Raw genomic sequence first — 25,761 nt, 5'->3', positions numbered from 1 at the left:
ATTTGTACTCGTGCCATCTTTGGAGACACTTCTCATCTTTTCAGTACACAGCTATTCTGACAAATAAGAATCTTTCTGGATTTTATCTATATTCCCACTTGAAAGGGATCATGGCCAGGTGCTTTAGACACTAATCCTTTACCTCATCAAGGAATACATATGAGCTGGGAGAAAGGGAAGTAGGGAGACTTTGCTTATACTGAAGTCTTGAATCCTTTTAAAGACTCCTTAGAAGCTACTAGAAAAAAAGGAAATGGAATCATTTTCTTTCTAATAAGAATTTTCTATGTAATTTTATGATTTTAGGGATCCTGTGTTTCCTAGGCATTAGACATGCTTTTAGTGATTCGAAAATAAGTTTAGTCTAAAAGAGGATCATTATCAACTAGCTTCCACAGTTATTCAAATGAACCTAAAGGGTTGCTCTTCAAAAGCACAGAGGGCTTCTATGGGGTATGGGGACTACACTGGTAAACAAAAGAAGGCGGCTTTATGTTAAACGATGGCCATATCAAAGGTCCTCCTCTGTGAGCTGGCAAAACTGAAAACGCAAAGAAATGCCAACTGAAAGCCTTCGTTTGCTTTGAAGAACGAGTCTACCCCCATTTTAGGCTTCAATCCATCTCATAGTGAAGACACACCTGGCTCATACCTGTTTATGATTAAACCTCTGTTTATCAAGGGGTGGGCTATGGCCACTTGTAACTTTAACTATGGATGGTTCTGTACTGCTGGTTCCAGAAAATGGCAACCATGCCTTTGTTTCAAAAACCTATGCACGTGGGCCTCTCGAGCCCTGCCTTAGGGGGAGGCAGCCTGTGTACACAAGTAAAAAAGCTTGATTTAATTGCTTGTTTTAATTAACTTGTCCATAATGATTTGGGTCAGTGGTCTTTCTCCTCCCATTTTTGGGGTTAACGGATTCTCTCCACCTAGCGACATCATGCCATGCTTACCCCGGTAACACGGGGCCATCCTTTTGCTCAGTTCTGTTCGCAAATCCGAAGGCATCGCGTAGCAGACGCCACTGGGTAGCTTATTATCATTCTTCATGTAATATATATTTTTCCACCTATGCCCACAAGTCTGAATAAAACAAAAGCAGAACAAACATGTGAAGGTCACACCTAGAAAGTCTGATTCCAGGATCTTGATGAGTGGGTCCACTTTAACACCTACCACAATAGATCCATTTTCACCCGGCTGTCTGGAAAGTGTCACCCCCAGCCACTGGTTATCTCTCTCTTCCAAGCACGTCTTTCCACAGGGCTCTCCAGTGGGACTACCTGCAGCATTTAGAGATATGTTTACCGTCACCTTCATTGAAAACAATGTTACCCTAAAAAGACTAGAGTAGTTAAAGCTGGGCACTTCTTGTCCAGACTTTTCTCTTCAGCTCGTTCTGTCTCATTTTCTACTCAGGGTACAGTTTAGGGCTAAAGTGAGTTACTCTCTGCCAACAGAGTTGTTCTCCACACGTGATGAATGTTCGTTGTTTAAATGACCTCTGAGCGACGAAGACACCATGAAGATGTGGCCTTCCGATACAGGAGATAGCTGATTAACCTGAATAAGATGAGGAAGGTCCGTTTGCCAGAGTCAGAGGTTGATGTCTGGGAAAGAATCTGTGTTTTTTGCCTTGCTCATTTATCAATATAAGCATCGTCACTAGAGCACTTTCAAAAATGTCCTCAGCAACTGAAGGACCATCTAACGGAGCTGGACAATGGTGACTGAGCATACAGAATGCACAGCATACAACACATGGTAGCATTTGGAATAGAATGCCCTGTGCTCTAGACCTAGTGGAGTGATTGCTGTTTTCAATAGCAATAAAAAGGTCTTTGAAAACAAAATGGTGTCAGTAGTCAATAAAAAACATCAGTAGGCACACTTTGGCAAATGCATAAATTGCAAAAAATAATTAAAAAATTAAAAAAAACAACAAAGAGGAAATACTCAGATGGGACATAGTCCTGCTAAAATATACAACAATTACTTTTACGGTGATGATTTTTTTTATTTGCCAGAACAAGCTCTTTGCTGTTGAGCTGAAGTTCTAGCAAAACTCCGTGTTAAAGTCATTTCTGATCATTAAATGGAGAAAGAATGAGTATCCTAGATTCTTTTGGCTATTTTTACATTTTATTCTTTTCAGTCAACACTTGAATATTCTGTGCTCAGTTACAACCACAGATAAATGCATTAGCAGCAACCAGATAAGGAAAGTATATAAGAATCTGGACTTCTTTTCTTTGAACACTGGTCACGAAGTCTTTATACTGTTATGTCAAAAATTCCTGCACTGGTCTTTGTATTGTTAGGTACCTGATTACTCTTCTAACCTTAACCCTCTGTACAGCTTTCTGGGAAACTCCACAGTTCCTGCATCAATAAGGATGCTATATTTCAAATGAAATCATTTGTATTAGCTTTTCTGAGTCATAAAGATGTTATGTTAAGAAGTATAGGAAGATATTTGGGACTATCATAGAAATACCTAATCCTTCTACACAACTGAGCTGAAGGAAGTTTCCCAAACTTTCTTCTGGAGCCTTATTCTGTGGGTCCAGCCAAGTCTGTCTATTGCAAGAGTTGCTCCGGGTCATGCATGTCAGGAGCATGGTTAGAACAGAACATGGATATGCTTTTCTGGTTTGGCTTCCTGGAAAACGATGTTGTCTTCCAGTACTAATAGAGTAGTCCAGGAGAGATAGACTGAGAGATGAAGGTAGATCGGTCCAGAGAAAGAGCATTGCTAAGCAACAGGAGAGCACTTGCTCTAGCCCAAACCCTGATAAAGAATGGACCAGATGGACATGGAGCTTTCTGTGTGAAAATTATAAAAGAAAGCTTAGTGGAGGAAGGAGAGAGGAGGAGGAGGAAAGAAAAGAAAGCCAAGGAATGAAAGATGTCTATAATGTGTATCAACCAACAGGGTAAAACCACTCTAGCATAGGGAGCTGCCGGAGCAACATGGACCAGACCAAAACAGGAGGAATAAGAATGGGCCAAATGAAACTTTAATTTTTATTGTGATACAGTTTTCAATTTGACTTGTCTCTAATATTACCAACATTTAAAAAATTAATATCAAAAACAGATCATCAAAGGTAGATCCAGCCTGCCTGCAGTTGAAGCTCTGTTACCATAAGAATCAATGACATATCACCTCTGCAATCATCAAACTATTTCTAAAATTACAGTGAACACCCAGCTAATTCACCTCCAGTTCAGTTGCTGTTATTAAAGAAAGGAGCACATGGGCCGGCTAATGACACCTTCACTGTTGGCATGTAGAGAAAAATGGGTGCCTTCCTCAAGGTTATATTTGATATTTGCAAACAAATCTTCTCTCCTAGAGACAGTCACCCAAGTTTAAAGACAACAAACACAGTGCTTTGGAACCACAAAAATGATATCATACAAATTGCTAGCTGAAAATGGCCCAGAAGTTCATACGTGCAAGAATAGCATACTGCACACAGTTATGTGTTTCTCGGCGGAGTTCTGTTTCCTATGTTTTTAAATGAACATTAGAGACACCTTTGCCAAGTGACGCTGTCATCTGTTTCATCTAAGCTGCTTCCTGTTCAGGAGTGTTAGCCCTGCAGATGACAGTGACTGCTGCCGGGGCCTGACTTCCTGCACACTGTGCCCCCTTCTTATCATCCCACCCCCGTCTCTCTGTATCTGGGGTTTCCTGAGCTCTCCATAAACATTTCTATATGATCTGTCTTATTTAGAATGTCTTCTGAGAACTCATAAGGTCCTAGGGTCTTTACTTCCAGTGTGCCTAACGTCCCTGTCTTCCCCTACTCGTAATTCTGTGTTAAAAGTAATGATTCGTAGAAGTGGAACAGAGAGCCCTTTAGAAGCCACAACAAGAGATGTTTACATGACATTCAATGAGGTCAGACTTTCCCAGTATTGTAGTTGTGAGATTAAGTTGCTCTTGAACAGAATGAACACGCAGTGAGTGGGATGTGGGGAGTGTCGGGGTTGGGGTGAAGGAGCACTAGACGGAGCATTTCCTATGTGTTAGTATGTGGTTCCAAAATAACAGATACTAATCTAGAGGTAAGATCTCTTATTTATGATAATTAAAAATATAATATATCAATATATAAATAACATAAATATTTTATCTACTCTACAGAAAAGACTTAGCAAGCAAAGGCTCTTACTGGCATAGGCTACGATTGGGAAGAAATTCGGTTGCTTTGCTAACCAGAAGGAGGGAGGTCCTCGTTTGTCTGGGATTAGCTACAGATATTTGTTTGTGTGCTCTGCCTCCAAGGGTTAGCACTGACGTTATTCATCTTGGCCGAGCACAGATATGTTGGCCATCATTCCATCCCAACACAAAACCCAGACAACGTGCTGAAAACAGAAGTCTATAAATGGAAAAAACCCATCTTCTATTTGTGTGGCATGTCTTGAAATATGTGTCAAAATTATGACTATATTAGACTGCAGAGGAATGAAAATAATACAAATGTAAGGAGTTATTTTTGCATGCATACACTTGCGTAGACATATACACCTACAAACCCACCCACATCCATGTCATGCTATTTCTTCTTTTCACTTCTTGACACAGCTTCCTAGAGAGGGAACCCTCAACTTCAGTGACAACACAGAGCGACTTTGAGCACTACCTGTTAGACAGAAACAGCTCCAGGAATAGTCAGTCCTCAACTTACCACCCAGCTCTGAATTTCCTTGTTTCTGGAAGAGTTTCCTATCTCTTTGAAAGTGCCAGAAGAACCTCAGCAGAAAAGACAAGACCTCCACATCCTACAGTTTTCTCAGGTCTCTAGGACAGAGGTTTTCAACCTCAGGTTGAGACCCTTTGGGGTCAAAGGACCTTTTCATAGGGGTCACATATCAGGTATCCTGCATATCTGATATTTATACTACAATTTATAACAGTAGCAAAATTACAGTTATGAAATAGCAATGGAATAATATTAAGGCTGAAGTTCTCCACAACACAAGGAGCTGTATATCAAAGGGTTGTAGCATCTACAAGGTTGAGAACCACAGCTCTCTGAGATTTGTTCCCTCAACCCCTATGCTTCTGAATCTACCCTTCCATGTGAAGGAATTGAACAGAAATCTCTGTCCTAGTAGATTGTGCCTACATAATGGAACAGACAATTTAACACTAATTGTTTTCTTTATGAAGAAATTTGCTATTCATTTGGACATAGGCGATGCTTGCACAGACTGTCACACAAAACCCAATTTCATAAATGCTCCTGATGAGACCACAAATGAATTCATGTTTTATTTTACCCAATGTCAAGCTGCAATGATTCGTAATCCAGTTTTCATGTCAGCGTTTACATTACTAAGTTGAACTTCGAGCAAGCCAAATCAGTCCCTTGATTGAAAAAGTACTTAGCATGGTTGAGAACAAGAGGTGGGTGGAGATTAGCATGTGATGTTTCTCTACTCTTTTGCACTAGAATGGCTAATTCTTAGCACAGCTGAGTGCATTTTCCCAGTATGAATTAAGGGGAAAATCCACAGTAAAGCTGTCTCCTTTACTCTAAGAATTAAGTTCATTCTTATTTTTTTTTCAAATTGGGGAAGAAAATTTTATATACAAATGTATACATAAATTAAAATTAGTTATTTTAATGAACAAAAATAAGATTGTTAATATAAAGCTAACCAGATTCTCTCCATCCTCCCACCCCTTCCTCCCACTTTTATTTTGCTTTTCACCTCCTTGGTATAACTACCAACACTCCAAAAATCAAGTAGAGGCCAGGGAGGACAAGAGATGTGATCTTTCCCGCTACCTCAAGCAGTAGAGACTGGCTGTGTCTTGACCACAGCATTCTCATAGCGCAGGACCCTGCCACTCACATACCAAGCAGGCACTTGGTGCATATTTGTGGATGGAGGACTTTGAAATCTCTTACCCCACCGCAATAACCCCTTAGGTACAGCAAAGGACTACAGTGTTTTCACTAAACTTAGAGATGGAAGAACGTCCATTTGTTTCTATTCCCCACTCTCGTCCACAACACTAATTCCTGAAGATTTAAGACACAGTCACCAAGGGTGCGGAGGAAATTGCACTTGAGTGTGATGTTCTTTCCAAGTGTGACTGGGAGAAGAGGAACTTAAGATAACAAGTCACTTGGGACCTGTGGGTTTCTGCAGGGACTCTGGGAAGAAAGGAACCATGTGATGTGTCTGGACAAGAACTGAGCCTGGAACATATGTGAGCATCAGATGATATTACCAATGTGATCTTAAGGGATTTGGTTATACACTAAACTCTATACAGGTCACAGCATAATCCTCTTATATAAAATAGACATCGCCCATTACTTTATGGGAAGCCTCATTATGAACACAACTTTATTCTCACAATAAGGCCAAAAGATGCATTATTAATCCCTTAATTCATGAGAAAATGTAGTCCTGTGAATGTGTGAAATCCTGTGTGCACATGAGTGAATACACATGTGTAGTCGGAGGTTAGCCCAGGAATCTCCACTGCTCTTTACTCTATTTTTTGAGGTAGTGTCTCTCACAAAACCTGGACCTTATCAATTTAGTTAGACTGACTAGTCAGTGAGATCCAGGGTCTCCTGTCTCCACCTCCCCAGCACTAAGATTAGAGGCATGCTACAGTGCCTGGCTTTTACACAGATGCTGGGAATTGAACTCAGGTCCTCATGCTTGCTCAGAAAACACCTTGCCAGCTGGGCGGTGATGGCGCACGCCTTTAATCCCAGCACTTTGGAGGCAGAGGCAGGCGGATCTCTGTGAGTTTGAGACCAGCCTGGTCTACAAGAGCTAGTTCCAGGACAGGCTCCAAAACCACAGAGAAACCCTGTCTTGAAAAAAAAAAAAAAAAAAAAAACCTTGCCATCTGAAACATCTCCCCAGCCCCCAACACTGAGTCTTAAAGGAACCAGGAACTTGACTAAATTTATGAAGCTAGTAAATCAAAACCTTAGAATTTAAATAAAAAAAAACAATCTTTATGTTGCTTCCCATGACTCTAAAACATTGGCAATAGGACTCTACAAATATTCAGATGTGTGAATTAGCTGAATTCAATTTCACATCCTAAATCTTTTTTCCATCTGAGAATGTGCAAAATATAGCAATTCTGAAAAGAATGTAAATAAACGTTTGTATTTCAGATAGGGGCTCACTCTAACTCCAAAGCTAGCCTGAAACTCATCACAGAACTCATCAAGTCAACTCTGCATTGTTCATGAAGAGTTTCAGTTTCAGGAGCCCTATCCTGCTGCCCTGCCCTTTCCCTATGTGTTAGTCACCTTCAGTATTGGGACATTTCTACAGAAGAACGAAGGTCCCAGTGGAAAGGCCAGTCTCCAGGGCCCTTTGCCTTGGACCTTTGAGGGCTTGACTCAAGTGCTTTGCAGTGGGGGAAGGCTGGGACTTTTTGTGTCATGGTTTGTCTGGTTTTTCTACCCTCGTCACTGCTCCGTGGCTTCCCCAGCAGACATTCGGTAGGGGCGCTCAGTCCCGCTCCCTGAATAGTAAGAGACTGCGTAAGTCTCTCTTGAAAGTGCAGCTGCTCTTTCAGAACTTATGACACAGTTTCAGCTTTCAGAAAAACAACAAAAGCCCTCACTCTGAGTTACTTTTGTCTTTCGAATTTGAAGTTCTAGTCAATTGCACAATAAATGTCATACATTTAAGACTGGCCTGTCTTTTTTTTTTTTTTGTCAATCATAGAAAGTGAACAACTCTTGTTTTGTCCTATGTTCTATAGAGACACTAACTTCAGATATCTTTTTTCAAGGAAGTAATAATTACTAATGAAAAGATCCTCTGAACTAGAGTGACAGATGAAATTAACAACTTTTAAAGCCTACCAAAACATACAGGTGAAGGTTACAGAAACTGACGCCAGCTCATCCACGACTGCCTAGCACCTAGTAGGTGTTCAACAATGCAAATGCTCCTACTCCCCCAGGAAATCGCCTTCTGCTGATTTTAATGTAGACACCAGGGGGCGCTCACAGTGCTGTGAGATCTGAGGCGCAGCCTCCAGCTCTAACCCAAATGGCCTTTTCGATTAGTTTATCTTCTCAAAACATAGTTACTACTAAGTCCATTATATTATACAAACTATGCTCAAAACATGCGATTTTCACACACATCAAATTAAACATGGCGGCGATTCTTCCAAAAGATAACAGGGACATTTAGAAACTCAAAGGCAATCTGAATGATTTGGTGTTAATGAAAGCCATAACGCCAGCATTTTAGAGGTGGCATAGAACATGAAAACTGTCAGATGTCCAAGACTTTCCCTCCTGAGAATCAAGAGCCAAGCAAAAATGAAATTATCGAATTAAATGTCAAAACAAGAGACCATTCAACAAATAATTTTCTTGAGTTCAAAAGAGATATTTAAAGGTGGTCTTAAGATGGCTAACAGAATCTGATAATGGTTAGTGGGCAGGTTCTAAATGCTTTTCTGTGAAAGAGTCTCTGTGTGATCCGGGAATCCGCAGGCCTGGCAAAGCCAGGTGCTTTGGTCCCCTTACTCTTTCCTATTCTATTTTCTATTCTATTCTATTTTCTATTCTATTCTATTCTGAAACACAGTTGCCCACCACAGAGACGGTCCCTGTGGACCAATATCACGGTGTTGTGAAGTTGAAACTCTGTAAATGTGACTTGGTCCTTCATTCTGAAGCCTCAAAACTGTAGAAAAGAAGGCCATTTGTGCAGACCTGATTCTAGGTCCAGGGTCTCTGCTGGTCTCTTAGTCACAAGTTTCTTCAGAGTCCTCCAGGAAACCCAAACAACTCTTTGTAATAGTTACAAGGGAAGTGTACTCCAATGGGTCTGTTTGGTGAGAATAGTTTAGACAGGAGAATCACTCTACTGGGCACTATATTCTTTCTGTGCACTGAGTGTGTTTTAATAGCTGTAAACACATGCATTAACAATTTTTTTTCAAAGCATTCTTGAAGTATTGTGAATTCCAGCATCAAATGCAGAGAAGTCTTAACAGGGAGAGAAGGCTTACATGTGTGTGGGGGGGAGGGGTAATCAAGGTGGGTGGGGGCAGGGAGAAAGGTCAACACCAACAGCCAGTTTCTCAGTGTTAGCCTTTCAAATGCTGGCATTATTAACAAGCTGATTCTGTACTAAATATTTCTAAAATAATTTACTACTAAAATTTAGTAACATTTGCTTCTGACATTAGAAAATACTAAAGGGAAAAAATCCTACTTTTGTAGTCTTCTGGTAACTTCTTGGCTTTAAAGATTCATTTGGAAAACTGAAATGAATGCCATTTTAAATAACTTAAATTTTTAATATATTTGTGTGTGTGTGTCAGGAGGGTGCCTATGTGTAGTTCAGAAACCGTATGTCAGAGGTTGTTCCCAGCCTTTTAGCCTTCCATTTTGCTGAGACAGGTTCTTTCTTAACAGCTGTCCTGTATACTGCAGGCCAGCTGGCCCAGGAGCCTCGAGTTGATTCTCCTGTCCCAACCTCTTGTTAGTCAACACAGCAAGCACTTGTACCCATTCAAGCAAGACAAAAATCAAAATTCTAAACAGAAACTAAATCCAAGAAAACTTGCTTGCCCTTAAACCTAGAGTGGCTCATGTTGAAATGCTATGCACTTTTTAAATTTTTTTTTATTTTTTTGGTCAGGTAGAACAGGTGAGGGGGGCTATAGATGGTGGGATAATGAGTTTTATTGAGGAGCTGTCATATTTTCCTTGCCATTAAAGACTCACACCAGGATGAGGCGTGCCATATATCAAGGGGTATTTCTCTGTAGGAAGTTGAAAGGACTAGAATAAAACATTGCAGAAACCGTAGTTGGCATGCGAAAATGATCACATATAAAGCCCACTAGACAATGTTCCCAGGAAAACAGCCTGAGCCCAGAGTGAGGCCATGCTAGAAAGACTCCACAGGGGCTACAAACTGCCACACTGTCTATGGGCCAGGTGTGATTGAGCCCTTAACCACCGAGATGTCGCTTCTGCCCAAGGTGAAATTTGAAAAGAGCATCTCTAATTCACTTCAGAGACATAGACACCCTTCCAAATAAGAAGGGTCTGAAAAATAAATGTTCTTATTGTTTCTGAACACATTCACTATGAAGTACAGTGTTTCAAAATTGAAAAGGAATTCGCACAATTTAAAAACAGATAGGTATAAACTAAGGATATTTTTATAAAAAAAGGAATTATGGAGCCGGATTCAGTTGCTACAAACCCATTTCCATGTTCTGTTTCCCCACAGTGAATTATTCTTGAAACTTTCTGCTCATTAAGACAGTCACTTCCAAACTACCGACCTCTCAAGGTTGGTAATGACATTTTCTGGAGAGAAGTCACCAAGTCTTCAGAATGTAGGCTGACTCAGTCCCTCTGCGGGAACCCTGAAACTGGCCACAAAGTCTGTAAAGTACTACTAACTCTGAAAACTGTATCCACTCATTTTAGTTACACTGAGTTCTTCCCATATGGTCATCAAAACCAGTGCAAACCAGCTTCCTTCTCAGCCCTACCCACTCTAAAAAAACCTATCAGATGGACCTGATCCTTGCTCCTGCCGGTTTGTCACTAATGATTCGCTCACCACCTAGACTTGATTTCATTGTGGCTTCAATCACATCTTATTCAGGAACAACCCAAAAGGAAGGGTTATCTTTTGCTCTCGCTCTTCATGTCTCAAGTCTTTACAGCCGCCACCACGAAAAACTAGTCTTCCCAGGGTTATGAATGACTCTGTTCTCTCCCATCCATAGACACTACCTACGTTCTTATCTTTTGTGATGTCTAGAACCTTTTAACACTCCCAACCACAGATGCTTTCTCAAAACCCTCTCATCCTCTGACTTCTACAATTCCAGGGGCACCTGACTCTCTCGCTGCCTCTTAGCTCTGTCTTTATCGAGGCCCCTCCCTTCGTCTCCAGAGGTTCTCCACCATAGATGAACATGGTAATCACCCTTGAACCTCTGGAAACTCCTGCATCCCCTTTTTGAATGGACTCCTAGAGACAATTAATTTGAGACTAGGCCACTAGAGCAGGTATTCCTAAAGCCCATTGGCTAGGTTACGTTGAAGTGGAATTGAGTGCAAGAAAGCCCTTCTCTAGTTGTAGGAGTACCAGGGTCTACCCTTGATCTCGCCTGCACCCCTACAGTTTGCAGGTTAAGCTCATTGACCATCCCTTCCGCGTCAATCTCCCTTGACTCTGACTTGCCGATACAGTCCTTCTGGTCCTCAGGCATAAAAATCTAACTCACAGGTATCTATGTTTTGTGTTGTATAAACCTCACACCAATGGAATACATTGCCTTCCCAGAAACCCTGCTGTCCTACCTCTTTGGGGTACCTATCACCGTTATCTGCCCAGTACCCCCAACTCAGAACCTTTAGTGACATCTTTGATAATGTCTTTTCCCTAGTGTTACTCATTCAAGAACTACCAAGTGTTTCTGAATCCATCCTCTGAACATCTCTAGAACTCTGGTTTTCCCCCAGCACACCTGCCGCTGTCCCAGCTAAGGATTCAGTAACCTCTACCACAGGAGGTTTGCCCTATAATTGTAATAGCACTCTTAGTCTTGAAACATTGACTCCAATGTATTCGTTACCCTACACTAGACTCCCAAGTGTCAGACACGCAATCTGAACATCCACTTCCCAGTTGTAAATCTCACAGGAAAGGTTCAAAGTCACAAATTGTTCCAGAAATAATCTCATCACCTCTGTAATCCATCAGGCTGCAATGCCATCCTGCCTGGTTCTCAGTTCTTCAGAGGTACAGTGCTCGCAGAGACCTCCATGCCCAATGCTTGTTCTGACTGGCATATTTTTTCTTTCCTATTCTGTGAGAATTTTGTTCACATATGCAATGAAATATAAACAGGTGTACCTTCATTTCCTCTAACCCCTCCTCTCCCCATGCGACTATTTCCTCCTTCTCTTGCTCCTCCCTTTACCACCCTTCTTCCTGTCTCTAATAATCCACCAAGTGCGATTAACTGCCCATATGTACAAGGGCTTTGGAGCCATACCTGCAGCATGGGAACCAACCAGTGGCCACACCCTAAGTGGCATATTATTTTATGATCTCTTCTTCCAGCTGAGGCTTCCTCTGGCCCCACATGGGTCTCAGTTCCTACTTTGTTCTTGTCCCTAGATCTTCCCATCAGAGTTTCCTACAACAATGAACGTATAGGTGGGCAAACTATTGTACTATTGCTCCTCTGCCCTTAGAGTTGGTCTCTCAGTCTCCCTCAGCTAATGACCAGATGGATACAAGAGCTACATGCACAATGGACTAGTAATACCTGGACCCAGATCATTTGCCAAGGAAAAGTATCTTAACCATTAGAAATATTAGCCAATGAGCATAGAAGCATGTATCAAAAAGAAATGGATTTAAGAAAGCATCTCTTGTGGGCCAGGGATAAATCCTGTTCCCACTGCCAGGAGTCCCTCAAATAGACCAAGCCACACACTATCACCCACATTCAAAGGGCCTAGTTGGGTCCCATGCAGGCTCCCCAGCTGTCAATTCAAAGTCCATGAGCTTCCGCTAGCTTGGGTCAGCTGTCTCTGTGGGTTTCCCCATCATTAACCTGCCTCTCCTTTGCCTTGCTCACATAATCCCTCCTTCCTCTCTTCCACTGAACTCCAGGAGCTCAGCCCAGTCCTTGCCTGTGGATCTCTGCATCTGCTTTCATCAGTTTTTGAGTGAAGGTTCATGTTTATCTTTCTGGGTCTGATTTGCATCATTCAAGATGAATTTTTTCTACTTCCATCCATTTGCCTGCAAATATCATGATGTCATTGTTTTTTACTGCTGAGTAATACTCCATTGTATAAATGTACCACATTTTCTTTATTCATTCTTTGGTTGAGGGGCATCTAGGCTGTTTCCAGGTTCTTACTATTATGAATAATGCTGTTATAAACATAGTTGAGCTAGTATCCCTGGAGTGTGATTGAGCATCCTTTGGGTATATGCCAAAGGATGGTATTGCTGGGTCTTGAGGTAGATTGATTCCCAGTTTCTCAGTATTCTGAGAAACTGCCATACTGATTTTCAAAACAGCTGTGCAAGTTTGCACTCCCACCAAGCAGTAGAGGAATGCTCCCCTTACTCCTCCTCCTCTCCAGCATAAGCTGTCATCAGTATTTTTGAACCTAGCCATTCTGACAGGTGTAAGATGGTATCTCAGAGTTGTTTTGAATTGCATTTCCCAGATGACTAAGGGTGTTGAGCAGTTCCTTAAATGTATTTCGGTCATTTGAGATTATTCTGTTGAGAATTCTGTTTAGATCTGTACCTCTTTTTCTTAACCTTGATGCAGGGGGAAGGGGCTTGGTCCTGCCTCAACTGGATATGCCAGGCTTAGTTGACTCCCCATGGGAGGTCTTACCCTCTGAGGAGTGGATGGGATTGGGAAGGAGGTGGGTAGGAACATGAGGAGGGGAGGGAGGGGGAACTGTGGTTGGTAAAATGAATTTTAAAGAAAGAAAAATAATAATCATAATAAAAAGAAAGCATCTCTCCAATTAGAAGGACATCTCTCCCTTTGAGAACTCTAGTATGGGGGGTTGGGAACTTCTAATCTTTTAAAATATTAATTGTGTTTATGTGGTGGGGGCATGGGTTTAGCTACTCTTGGAGACCAGACACATTGGATGTCTCTGGAACAGGTATCATTACAAGTAGCTGTAAGCCTCCTGATGTGGATGCTGGAATTAAACTTGGGTCCTCTGAACAGTGATATACACCCTCAACAGCTAAGCCATTTGGCCAACCCCAGTTTCTACCTTTTAACCTCAGTTTATTAATGGCATCCTATACCATGATTTTCTGTGTTCAGGGATGATTTTTCAATATGAGCAAACTTTACTAATCTTAGTTTTATAAACTATAATTTTCATCTCGCTGCAAACAAAAAGAACATTGCTCAGAATATACGTAAGGTTTTAACAGTTAGGTGTTTGTATTTTAGTATTACCAACTCCTGCTAATCAGGTAGAAATGATGCAATGCTTAGAAACTTGACCTGTTCCCAAGTAGGGTAAAAAATACAGAAACTGGAGATTTCTTAAGACAATGTTATTTCCAGAAATATATTCAAAACCGGTAACAGTGACCAAGTTGCTATGGACCGTTGGTCTTCCAGCAAGAGAAACAGAAGCCCAGACAGGAAGCCTAACAGCTCAGCAGCCAGAACTCTGCATCTGCAGGGGAAGTGAGGGTCCTACTCACCAAGAGAGCAGACACAGGAGCAGGGGGATTCGTGCTGTCTGATAGGAATGTAATGTGTGCTCACACGACATTTTTAACTGAAGGACTGCCATATTACAGAGGTAAAAAGAATGTTAAATCAATTCAAGATATCAAACTATCAATACTACTTCAAGATAGCTCTTTCATAAGGTACTCTTAACTTTGTACTGTCTTAGACATCTACTAGGTCAATTACTGAATAAAACTCACTATGGACATTTCCTGTCCTCAAAAGCCACATGTGGCCAGAGACTACTTTACTAAACTTCATAGATTCTATGACCAGGTAAGTCAGTCATTCAGAGCTACTTCTCTAGGCACACAGGCAGGCAGGCAGGCAGGCAGGCAGGCACGCACACAGGATCACACAGAGACACACAGGCTCACAAAGACACACATACAGAGAGACACACACACACACACACAGGATCACACAGAGACACACAGGCTCACAAAGACACATATACAGAGACACACACACACAGGATCACACAGACGCCCACACAAATACACACAGGATCACACACCCAGGGGGTAGAAGACAGACTATCTGTGGCAATTATGAAGTATTAAAAATCCAGAGTGTCTTTTCATACCCAGATAGATCTGATAATCATTCATGCCTTGTTATTGTGTTCTGCTTGGCTAACTATTTGGATTTTAAGCATGGACCATGCTTAAATGTATAGATTGAGTCACTATTCTTAACACCATGACTCAGGAGCTATCAGAGAGCAAATTCATTCAACAGCCCCCAGGAAGGGCACAGAGCAGCTGACAGAGAGGAGAATGGACATGTGGAAATCACTGTGACCTATTTAGACACAAGTGGATGTAGTCCCAGGGCCTCCTGAAGGAAGACCATGTTTTTGTCCATGGGAGGAAGCAGTAAGGGGGTAAAAAACAGCAGCCACCTCTGAAGCAGGCAGGATGCTAGAGGGAGGGAGAGAACACAGGAAGAAAACACTCTGGGTGCTACAGAAGCAACTCTGTCAGTGTTACCTCAGCAGGCAATTGGGTCTGCTAGGGGGCACTGCCAACGTCTCCCCGAGCATGCCAGATAAATGTGTATGCCTGCTTGACTCTGATTATGGCTGTAGTGAACACAACATGATATGCAGTACAGGCTAAGGTGGGAGAGCATAGCCCCCTATCTAAACCAGCCATTTGTCTGACATACTACAGAGACTTGGAAACACCTCATGATGGATATTTTGAACCAAACAGCTGGTAGGCACCATTTTACAAGACTGGACACTTTTAGAATCGTGATAAAAAGTAACGGTATTCCAGAGACAAGCGGTTACTAACTGAGATAGATAGCTCCAATAGCTCGCTCTATCTTACAACTTTTTTTTTATTTTGGATGGGCTAAGTGACTTTTTCATTTTGCTTCATTTCAGTTTGTTATATTTTTTTGTTTATGCAACTAACGTTTTATTTTTAGGCCATTAGTTGACCCTAGTTACTTATTTTGATAGCATTTTGTTGGAGATATCACATATATTTTAAGTAGAAAATAAATTATTTCTCAGTGTCTGATATGTATCAGATATTGAACTAAGTATTTTGGGAAGCAGGATTTTAGACAGGGTCTCACTATGTAGCTCTGGCGATCCTTGGACTCCTGTGTTAGGCTGGCTTAGATCTGAGCTCTCAAAGATCTACCTTCTTCTGCCTCCCGAGTGCTAGAATTAAAGACATATGCCACCAAGCCTGGCTAAGTGTTTTTAAACTTTATAATAATCACTCACATTCTAGATAAGATAATTACAATTATTTATGTAATTGCTAACATAGTAATTCATAATATAACTATGTAATATAGTTAAATATAAATAAAAATATTTTTAAAATTATAAATAGCTCAATCATACAGAGGATTTTGTGTGTGTGCATGTAGGTAGCTTTCTGTTTCCTCTCTATACACAATACATACATACATACACATACACATACACACAGACACATATATACACACACACATACACACACACACACACACACAAACGGTGTTCCTAAGTAATAGTCCATAGTCTATAAACCTTACAGTCTTAAATATCATTCTGTTCATCAATTGGTGACTTTTTAAACTTTCTTTTTGGACATTAACATCCATATTTTACCTCACAGCTTTAAATTACATTTGAATTTGTTCTTAATAAACATTTTTTTTTCTTGTAGAAGCTGAGACTGTATTGAGAAATGACTTCAGTCAGTTCCCTTATGAAAATATTCTCAATGATGCCGTAGTTGACACTGGAACCAATCAATTGGCTAGGAGCTTACACTCAATTGTCTCTTTCATCTCGGCATTTTTGTGATGCACTCAGTTGTTGAAGGTGAGAAATATCGCTTTGGCTTACCATTGCTAACTCTTTTACCCACTAATCAAGCTGATAACTATAAGACTTGTCCTTTCCTTTATCCATCCATCCTAGAACTTGTAATGTTCCTTCTGTATCTACTACTGTGTTTCAGTGTCTCTGGAGAACTCTGTGCCCTATACGGTGGATTTAGGTTTTCCTTAATTGGCAGCTGCCCTCATCTAAAAGCTTATATAATTTATCAGGGCACGATCTTTCCAGTTAAATACAAGCATCCATAAATAGATCCAGTGCCCTCCAGGCAGGATGTAGCTACCACTAGTTGTAATGTCACAGATCTGGAAAGAATGCCAGGACCGGAGACCCTGGGAAGCCTCTGTTAGATCAAGGCTTCCTTCATTGCACAGTTCTCTCAGGCAATGAAAATACTCTGCAAAATCATTCCGAATCCACATCTCTGTGAGTCTTCTATGCACCCCAGTCTACCACTTGGACCAGGGGTTCCTAATGATGCTCTGAGGCCCATCTCTCCTTCACAAAGAATTAAGGTTCATAATAACTCTTATTTTCCTGACTAAAATTTGTTTATGTTGTTTCTCTCCCTCTCCCCCCTTCGTTCTCCTCCTCCTCCCCTCCTCCTGTGTCTTCCCTCCCTCGATAGCCTTTGTACTTTTCTATCAGCTTCAGCCAAGGCCAATGAGCAGACAATTCCTGCCTTTTTATGGGTGCTGAAGTAAAAATGTGAAGAGACAAAAAGAACAAAAAAAAAACAAGCAAGAAAACAACATGGAGATGACTATAGAAGTTAAAGACAAAATAAGGGAATCTCCAATAGCCCATTTACAGATAAAGAAAAATCCCAATTATTACCTATAACTAACTCATGATGAGAGCGCATCCCTATGGACAGCACACGAAACCCTTCCTTTAGTCCTATCTTCACTGAATGTGTACCACTGAAGTGTAAGGCTAAGCCTCCATACATAATTTTGAAGGAGGAACCCATAGTTCTCTGTGCTTGATCCCCACTGCGGAAAGCAGAAACAAAGCAGTCATAACCTAGGGTTGCTTTGAGGGGGGAAACATTGAGCAATATACACGACAAACGCTTAACACTGGGAGCAAGATAGATCTAAATATGATATTAGTTCCCCTTTCTTTTCCCATGGGCCTGTGCGCAGCAAATTTGCTTTTGACTTTGAAACATGAAACTTTTCCCCTCCCCCAGCAGCACACATGTCTCAAGTTGCTGCAAACCTAAATAAAGACATAAAAAACGAGGGCCAAAGACAGGCCTGCTTCACAGGGGAATCGGAGGGGAGGAAATTTAGTAACTGTATGTTAGACCTCCTATATTAATGATTTTAACACAGTAGACGCACCATTTTCCCCTCCCTTTCTTTTATGGTATATATTCTACGGAGGAAAAATATAGTATCTGTTTCTTTTTCAAAGGAAGAGAAAGAAAAGCCCTTGGGCTAGATGATGGGATGTATGATCAATCTAACTTTTCACTCCCGATGTGCCCTTTATCCTATATCAAAGATGAAAAGTCCAAGATCAAGTACAATCCTCAGCAATTCTCCCCTGGGCTGGATCCTCTGGCTTTGAGGCAGGTTTTCTTCATGGTGGGTGATAAGAAGTGGCTGGCTAGAAGGGCATCCTACAAACCTTTCCCTGAAAGAGCTATGCCAGCTAGTGAGATCAACTAAACTACAGCCGCAAGCAAGAGAAAGGCAAATATCACCAGAAGCAAGCTGCCACGGGGTTAAAGCTGAAACGCATGCACTTTAAACTAGAAGAAACTGGCATCGTGACGCCTTCCAGGATTTGCCCAGCAATGGGCCCATGGGGGAGAGAAAGTTCATTATCTCCTGGTCCAGGACCCAACTCACCCAGCTGGAGCTGCTCGCAGGTCTGGCCTGGATTCTTTCCGATCCTGCATCTGTAAATCGCCCCAGGATTGACCACTGAGGCATTGGAGGGCCAGCTGGCAGTGGGTGCCCCTGCAATGAGCCTAAAGCGAGAAACATGCTAGTTCGCTCAGATGTGAGCCAGCCTGACCACCCACCCTACCCCAAGTTGCCACAGCTGTGGAGGTGGCGCCCACGTCCTCTGCCCATCACCATCTCCCAGAACTCAAAGACTCCCGGGACCAGGTACCCGGAGCACCCTGAGGGCTGCTATCCTAAGATAAGTTAGTCCCAAGGCTCTCCAGTGAGCCAACTGGCTGGAGCCAGGCTTTCCTCTGATCTCCCAGGAGGGCGGAAAGTTTGATTCAAACAAGGAATCCCAGAGGCGGAGACGCTGCCACATGCCTCTTGGGGAGGGCGCACTCACCAGCGCTTTTCCCCGTGGCTGTGTAGCACGACCGAGTAGCCAAACAGAGTACCGGAGGGGCCCTGGTACAGCAGCGCGCTCTCTGGGTCCAGGTTGTAGGGGTACCCCGAAGGCACTCCCAGGTACAACAGCATCACGGCTTCCCAGAGGGCGACCCCTCGGGGCCCGGGTCTGCGCCTCGGTTCCGCAGCCATGCACTCTTGGTGGGGAACATTCAACACCAAACGGCCACTGACCAGAGTTGCGCAGGATGCGACGGTTGGCCAAGGCGAAGAGCGCCCCAAGAGATGAAGTGCAGCAGCGTGTCCGGTACTGGCAGGCGACAGGGGCGGAGAGAGGGACGCCAGGGGAGGGGAACTGGTGGCCACAGGCGGAGCAATTGTGGTGGCCAGGGATGCCTCAGGCCCTGGCCCACGCCCCGTTTCTGTGGCCTGGGGGCTCCTGTGATCTGGGTGGGGTCTTGGGTGTGGTGCTGTGGCTCACAGCCTCAGCTCGCTCTCCCCAACCAGATCCCCACCCCCACCCCGCCGCAGCTGTAGGGGGCGCTAGGGGACCTAGGTTACCGGGACTCACATCCTGGCCAGGTTCTGGCAACCCTCAGAGCATTCGGATGGCTTTAGGTTTCTGGGGCTTAGCAAGAATGGCCCTGAGAAGGACACAAACGGGGCAGGACTTTCCCTTTTCAAAGTTGACCAGGGCTCGATGGCCAGCCTTGAGGTACTTTATGCAGTGACTGACCTCCATGGCTATCCTCTGTGACCAATAGCGGTCCCCCCAATTTGGGGACTAGGACTGTGGCGAAACCTCCAGAATTTCCTTTGGCAATGAAGTGCCCTGTAAGCGAGAGAAATTAAACAGTTGTCACGAACTAAAAACTGCCCCTACATATACCCCGAGGAGCCTAGGGAGCATTTTGGTGACAAACGCATATTATGACTAGTCTCTTCAAAGCTCCCAGGCCTGCACCCTCTTGTGTTGGCTTCCTTCCTCTCCACACTTCCTCTTAAGTAGGGTCTGTATGCATGAGCAAGCCAGGCAATAGCCTGTCCCCAAACTCAGGCTGGCTAAGGAAATTCTGTGACTTGCCTCACTAAGCAATCTCCTCCCCCTCACCCCCTCTTCACTTCTTCATAAGCCGTCCCTATGTACAGGGAGCTGTTCCGTTGCCCCAGGACACACCCGCCACCAGAAATGTAGACAGAGCAGGAAACAAGCTCATACCGAGTCTCCAAAGCGCTACTGGAGGCCTAAGACACAGCACACCTGAGCCAGGTGATGGTCCTCGGCTGAGCACACGCCACGTGAGCCCGGTTTCGTGCTGGAGGAAGCAGCAAGTGCAGACAGCTGTTGGGAGGAGAGACGCGGGCCTCCTTGCCCCTGCTGCGTGAAAAGACGATTGAAAAAAGAAGAGTGTGCCTGCCACTTAAACCCACGCACAGCCCGCGTTGTCGCTGTTCACTGAGTTGGATCCTTTTAGGCAGCAGACGTATCCGGTCCCCGCAACACCACCGACAACCTGCAAGACTGAAGAAGCATCCAGTAAAAGATGGGCCAGGTGGTAGAAAACAAACGTTCTACAGAGTCTGAATATTTGGGGACACTTGACTCCGGTTAAAAGACAGTGATAGTTGAGTCAGGCTACACACACTCATGGGACTGGCTCCTTAGCCAGGTGGAGAACTGAGAAAAAAAGAGCAGGTACCTCCTGACACCCACAGGCACTGATGGAGGGGTTAAACTCTGGTCTGAGATGATAGCTGCCTAGTGGGCAGAACCTGGCTTCTACCATTCTGATTACAATTTACTACGTTTCCAGAGGTATTAAGCAACCCGCTATGACACCCGTCCTTCCTTTCCTAAGCTTTGAAAACAGACCTCTTGCTAAAAATCCCTCCCGGTGGGAGACATAAGCAATGTTTACCCCTTCTTCTAATGTCCCAGTGACAAAGCCAGGTACGGTTCCAAAGGTTACCCTGGAGAATTGTCTTGGTTAGGACGCCCACTGCTGTGACAGAACACCATGATCAAAAGCAACCTGGGGAGGGAAGGATTTATTTAGCTTACATATTCTGAATCATAGTCCATTGCAGGAAACCAAAACAGGAACTCAAACTGGGCAGGAACCTGGAGAAGACCACGTTACCGGGTTGCTCCTGATGGCGCAGACTGCTTTCCTACAGCACCAAGAATACAGCCTGGAGTGGTACCCACCAAGAGCTGGACCGCAGCAGAAATGAGGGGTTCTCTCTAGGCCTAGATGCAGTTCCATCCCTAGTGGAGCCCCATCCGCAGTCTTCCCAGGCTCCTCTCACCCAGCCCCTCCTCCAGACCAAGTGCAATTAAAGCAAGCAGAGTTTCTTATACCAGGTGGTAAGGAGCCCCTGCTTACTCAGGTGAGCATCTAGGACACGCCCCCCTCCCCGGTGCCTGTTTAAAGAGTCAACAAGTCCAGCTGGGATAATTGTTTTGCAAGTTGGCCAGTTTGAATTTCCCAAGATGGTGGTTGCTGCGCTCAGAGGGTAAGTCTCATCGAAGCCTGTCCCCTGAGCAATAAAAGGTGCTTGACATTGCTTTACAAAGTCCAAAATCAATGCTCTCTCTCCACAGTGTCACAGTCCTTTGCTGGCTCCTTTTCTTCCAAGACAAAGACTGAAAGTCCCAGGGTTTATTTTAACTCAGGAGCATTTATCCCCCCCCCCCCCCACACACACACACATCCTTGTCCTGCCTTTAAACGAAACCTAATATCACCAGTATTCAGTTCAAGCCTCCAGCCTGGACCTTAAGCCCGGTCTTGGTCTACAAACAGCTGTCTGACGCCTCAGAATGCTTCTCCAGCGTGCTTGCAACTAAACTGGAGCTCTGTCTCACCCTAGCAGAACTTCCTCCAGCCAATCTCCCCCACGACAACAACAACAAAAAGCCAGTTTGACCAGAAATCATGGATTCCTTATCATCCCTAATGTGAATCCACCAAATCCTATTAATTTGACGAATAATATGAATGTCCTCCCCATCTTTTTTCACTCTTCCCTCTTTTCCCCTACCTTCTCCCTCCTCCCCTCCCTGTTTCCCTAGTCTCCTCCTCCTTCCTTCCCTTCCCTGCTCCTCCCCCCTCTCCAATTCCTCCTCTTGCTCTGGAGGCAGAGTGGATGCAGACTCAGTTTCCATGACACCTCTGCTGTACAGTCATTACCCTTTCCTACAATGGCATAATCTTACCTGGGCTATTGTTTAATAATCTGCTACTTGGTCTCCTTTTAAAGTCCCCCAAGTCATCAGTTTTCTACAAAGAAGCTAAGATGAACTTGTAAAATTTTAAATCCATTTTCAACCATTTCTCTAGCTCCTTCAGCTTCCCATTGATCTATAGTTCCAACCCTTTGATCCTTGTGACACAGCCCCAGACTATGCCAAGCCTGGGCCTGGACCCCTTTGCTTAGGCCATCTCAGCTTTACTTAATCCATTAAATCTCCCAAGGTTTTCCCACTATTCTCCAGGTCTTCAGTTGTCTTGTCCCTCTGCCTGGGCACATGGTTCCTCTCTGACTTTAAGTTTATGTGGTTTTCCTTCCCTTTTTCCCCCCTTCCCTCCCGTCTTTCTTCTCTCCCTTCTACTCCTTCTATGGAGATTTTTTTTCCCTTCTCTGTTGCCATCTGACAGATAACCCTGTTCATTTTCTACAGGAACCCCACGTTTAATTTCCCTTGCGTCTTTGCTAGAATGAGAACACACTGGAGCTATTGCTGCCGTCCTGGCCACCCAGATGTGCTTGACAAACAGTACTCACCAAATGGGTATTTTTGAATGTCCCTTTCGGGAGCTTTGCTAACGTTGGGAGGGGGAGGGGTTGCAAACTGTGCAAAAGGCAGATCCTAATCTCAAACACTTACAACTGAAAAAGAATATCTGTGCTTTAGGGAGCGATGTCTGTGGCCAACTGTGACTGTCATTCATGGTGGGGAGAGAAGAGGCAGTAACCACAGGCAAGGCATGCAGACCTGAAGATCAGTTCTCAGCCCTATATGCAGGGCAGGGGACATGAAGGAGCACACGGAGCACGGGGGAGGGGCACAGAGAATACCGCCACGCCACGGTGGGACACAGAAAAGCAGAGCAGGACTGGGCTCCTTTAGTCTCAGGAGCTGAGCTAATGGTGGAACCGTGGAAATCAGGAACGGCTAGCAGAGAAGAAGCGGGAAAGATCAGACTAGGGAGAAACCTGTACTTGGATGACGCTGGCCGGGGTCCACAGTTAATATACCCAGGTATTGTTGGAGCACCAACAATACACCAGCATACAGCTGACGAGTGGTGGTTTAAACTGCTTCTTATTATATGATTAATATTACGTAAAATAAAAATATATACATGAGGGAAAATGTTTATCATCTCTCTGCCTTCTTTTAATCTCCCCTGTGAATGTGTCCCTCCCTGTGATGAACTGTGTGTCCAAGTATTGGTTCAAGGGCCACTCTCATGGATTCATACTGTGAGACTTTGTTTCTCATCGTAGTGAAGCTCCCAACGGGAAACAAGAAGTGTTGTCCTTTTATCCTAACAGCACTGCTAGGCATTGTATCCATGTGTATTTCCTGTTTGTTTTTTTGGTTGTTGGGCTAATGTGTTGAGCGTTGGCTGTGTGTTACTGAGACAGCAATGTAGTGTACCACGTCTGTCTGCACTCTCTGCATTACCATACAGTCTGTGAACCGGGCAAGGGGCTGGAGATTGAAACTCACAAAGACTCACAGAGACACAGGACATCCTTGATGCCAGAATGCCCCCTTTTATTGTGTCCAGGGGCAGCTTATATAGGATCCTTAACTGATAGCCATGCCCCAGCCAAACGCACCAGAAACCACTGTCCTGCCATCAGGAACTCCTGAGGGTCTCGTGCTCAGAGCAGCTGCAAACATTACAAGTTGTTTACAAGAAATTCAGGATCTGAGGGGTTCACAGCTCCCAACATAGCAAGCAATATGTAAAGCTAAAGGGCATATGGCCCATATTTCATTGAGTGATGGATTTCAATAGAGCAGCCATAAATGATTAACAAATATTTCCCATTTTTAACTTTTCACTTTTTGGTACATGGATATATATGTCAGTACATAGTTTCTCCTACACCATACTCTTCACCTCTGATGCTTCTAGTAGTTCCTCTCAACTCAACTCAAATCCTCATTAAGTTCTTGCCTGGAACGTAACACCCTCCAAGAGGTTCTCAAACTAGCTTTCTATGCGCCTCAAACATAGTCATTTCCCCCCTCTTGTCATATTGTTTTAGTTTGGTAGAGACCAAGTAATGACCCCAAACGAGGGACTGTTGGATGCCAGGCAAGGAGGTGCAGACAAGTCACTCAAGAGTAGGAGAGTTTTCTACTCTGGGTGGTATGTTCAGGGCAACTCGTCTATAGTAGATGGGTGATTTTAACAAATCGCATTTTTATCACGTTTTTTTTTTAAACTTACACTCAAGAAATTGCTTGATACTCAATAACATCTTAAACCAAGTCTATTTCATGCTTCAATTCAGACACAGAAACAGTTGCTTCTCTTGTTACCGTGTCTAAAAGACCTTGTGGAAGGCCATTCTTGTCCCGGAGCACATGGCTATTATGTGACAGCCCTTTATCTCATGAGTAATCTGACCTGGAAGATTGGATGTATGCACTGGAATGATTTAACAACTGGATCAAGTATGATGCCAACAGTTCATGAGACAGAGCTCACAACACCACTCTCTCCTGCTGTCAGAGGGTAGAGGCCACGCAAATGTGCTTCCTGAAACACTGTCTTTATTCCGAGCCTCTGCACATATGACCCCGGATGAAAGCAGCGTTTTATAGTCATTTCAGAAAAGAGAGTGGTGGAAAAGTGGAAGGAGAATAGTTTGCAGGAAAAAAATGATATCATACAAATTTATTTCCATGTATCCAAAAGACTTAGAAAACACGAAAGAAATTAAAGGCATAGTCAAACATTTGAGGGCCTAGAAAAACAAGACGTATAACCTTGAAACCTTACTAGAATTTCAAAGCTTCCAACACAGCAGTTACGTGTGTAGCATCAGATATGATATAGTAATGTTGTCAGAAAGCATTCAATTAAACCCTAAGTCAACGGCTTTCCTTTCCTCTTTCATTTTCTTTCTTTTTTGCCAGACTAAAATGAAGAAAGACACAGATTAGTCTTTGCAGACAAGATGAAAGAGGTAACGGAACACCAGGGACCAAAGTGTCATCAGAAGACAGAAGGGAGCAAGAATGTAAACAGGAACAGAGGCCTCTGCTTTCTAGGGACAGCGGTGGGAACCAAGAGCAATCATGTGCCAGTTTCCTGAGAAGCTTTGCGTCCAGCAGACTCCGAGAAAATCATGAGAGCTTGGGTTCCTAAAACATAGTGAGCATTGCTAGCTTCCATGATCTACATAAAAACCTACAGTTTTATAAGCAAAATAAGGCTCCGGGAAACCTTGAAAACGGAACCGCACATATATCTTTAGAGTTTGCTTGTTGAGATACAAAAGTAAAGAGCTATCTATTTCTAAAATACTCACTTTCATCTCTGCTAGCGGCAGGAAACTTCTATTCTTTCCCAGTCTGCTGCACAGCGTGAAAGCAGCCAGACAGGCGTGAGGGCCCCTCAGTTCAGCCGAGGACTGTGTGCAAGCAGGTGAGGTCATGCAGGTGCAGAAGATGAAGCTCATCTGCAATGCCAATGTCCAGATGTTTAGATAGCAACATCTCTGTGTACGCCTGTTGCCGTCTCTCTTCTGCCTATCTCCTGTGC

At 43.5% G+C, this 25,761-nt stretch overlaps 1 protein-coding gene across 1 annotated transcript in view; it reads right to left on the bottom strand.

Annotated features, from left to right (window-relative positions):
• Itga4 (integrin subunit alpha 4) overlaps nt 1-19,375 on the bottom strand; it is a 68,703-nt gene extending 49,328 nt beyond the window's left edge. Inside the window, exons 1-4 of the mRNA XM_041639799.1 lie at nt 18,966-19,375; nt 18,521-18,642; nt 1,180-1,286; nt 957-1,086 (exon numbers count right to left, since the gene is read on the bottom strand). Coding sequence (XP_041495733.1) covers nt 957-1,086; nt 1,180-1,286; nt 18,521-18,642; nt 18,966-19,159 — 553 coding nt within the window. The 5' untranslated portion in view covers nt 19,160-19,375. The remainder of the gene's footprint in view (nt 1-956; nt 1,087-1,179; nt 1,287-18,520; nt 18,643-18,965) is intronic.
• Nucleotides 19,376-25,761: the final 6,386 nt, after the last annotated feature.

This window comes from Microtus oregoni, unplaced genomic scaffold, assembly GCF_018167655.1.
Source record: "Microtus oregoni isolate MIOR12 unplaced genomic scaffold, Mior012 000060F_ref0000265, whole genome shotgun sequence".
Classification (NCBI taxonomy): domain Eukaryota; kingdom Metazoa; phylum Chordata; class Mammalia; order Rodentia; family Cricetidae; genus Microtus; species Microtus oregoni.
The sequence above is the reverse complement of the archived record's forward strand: the minus strand, read 5'-3'. Positions and strand labels throughout refer to the sequence as shown.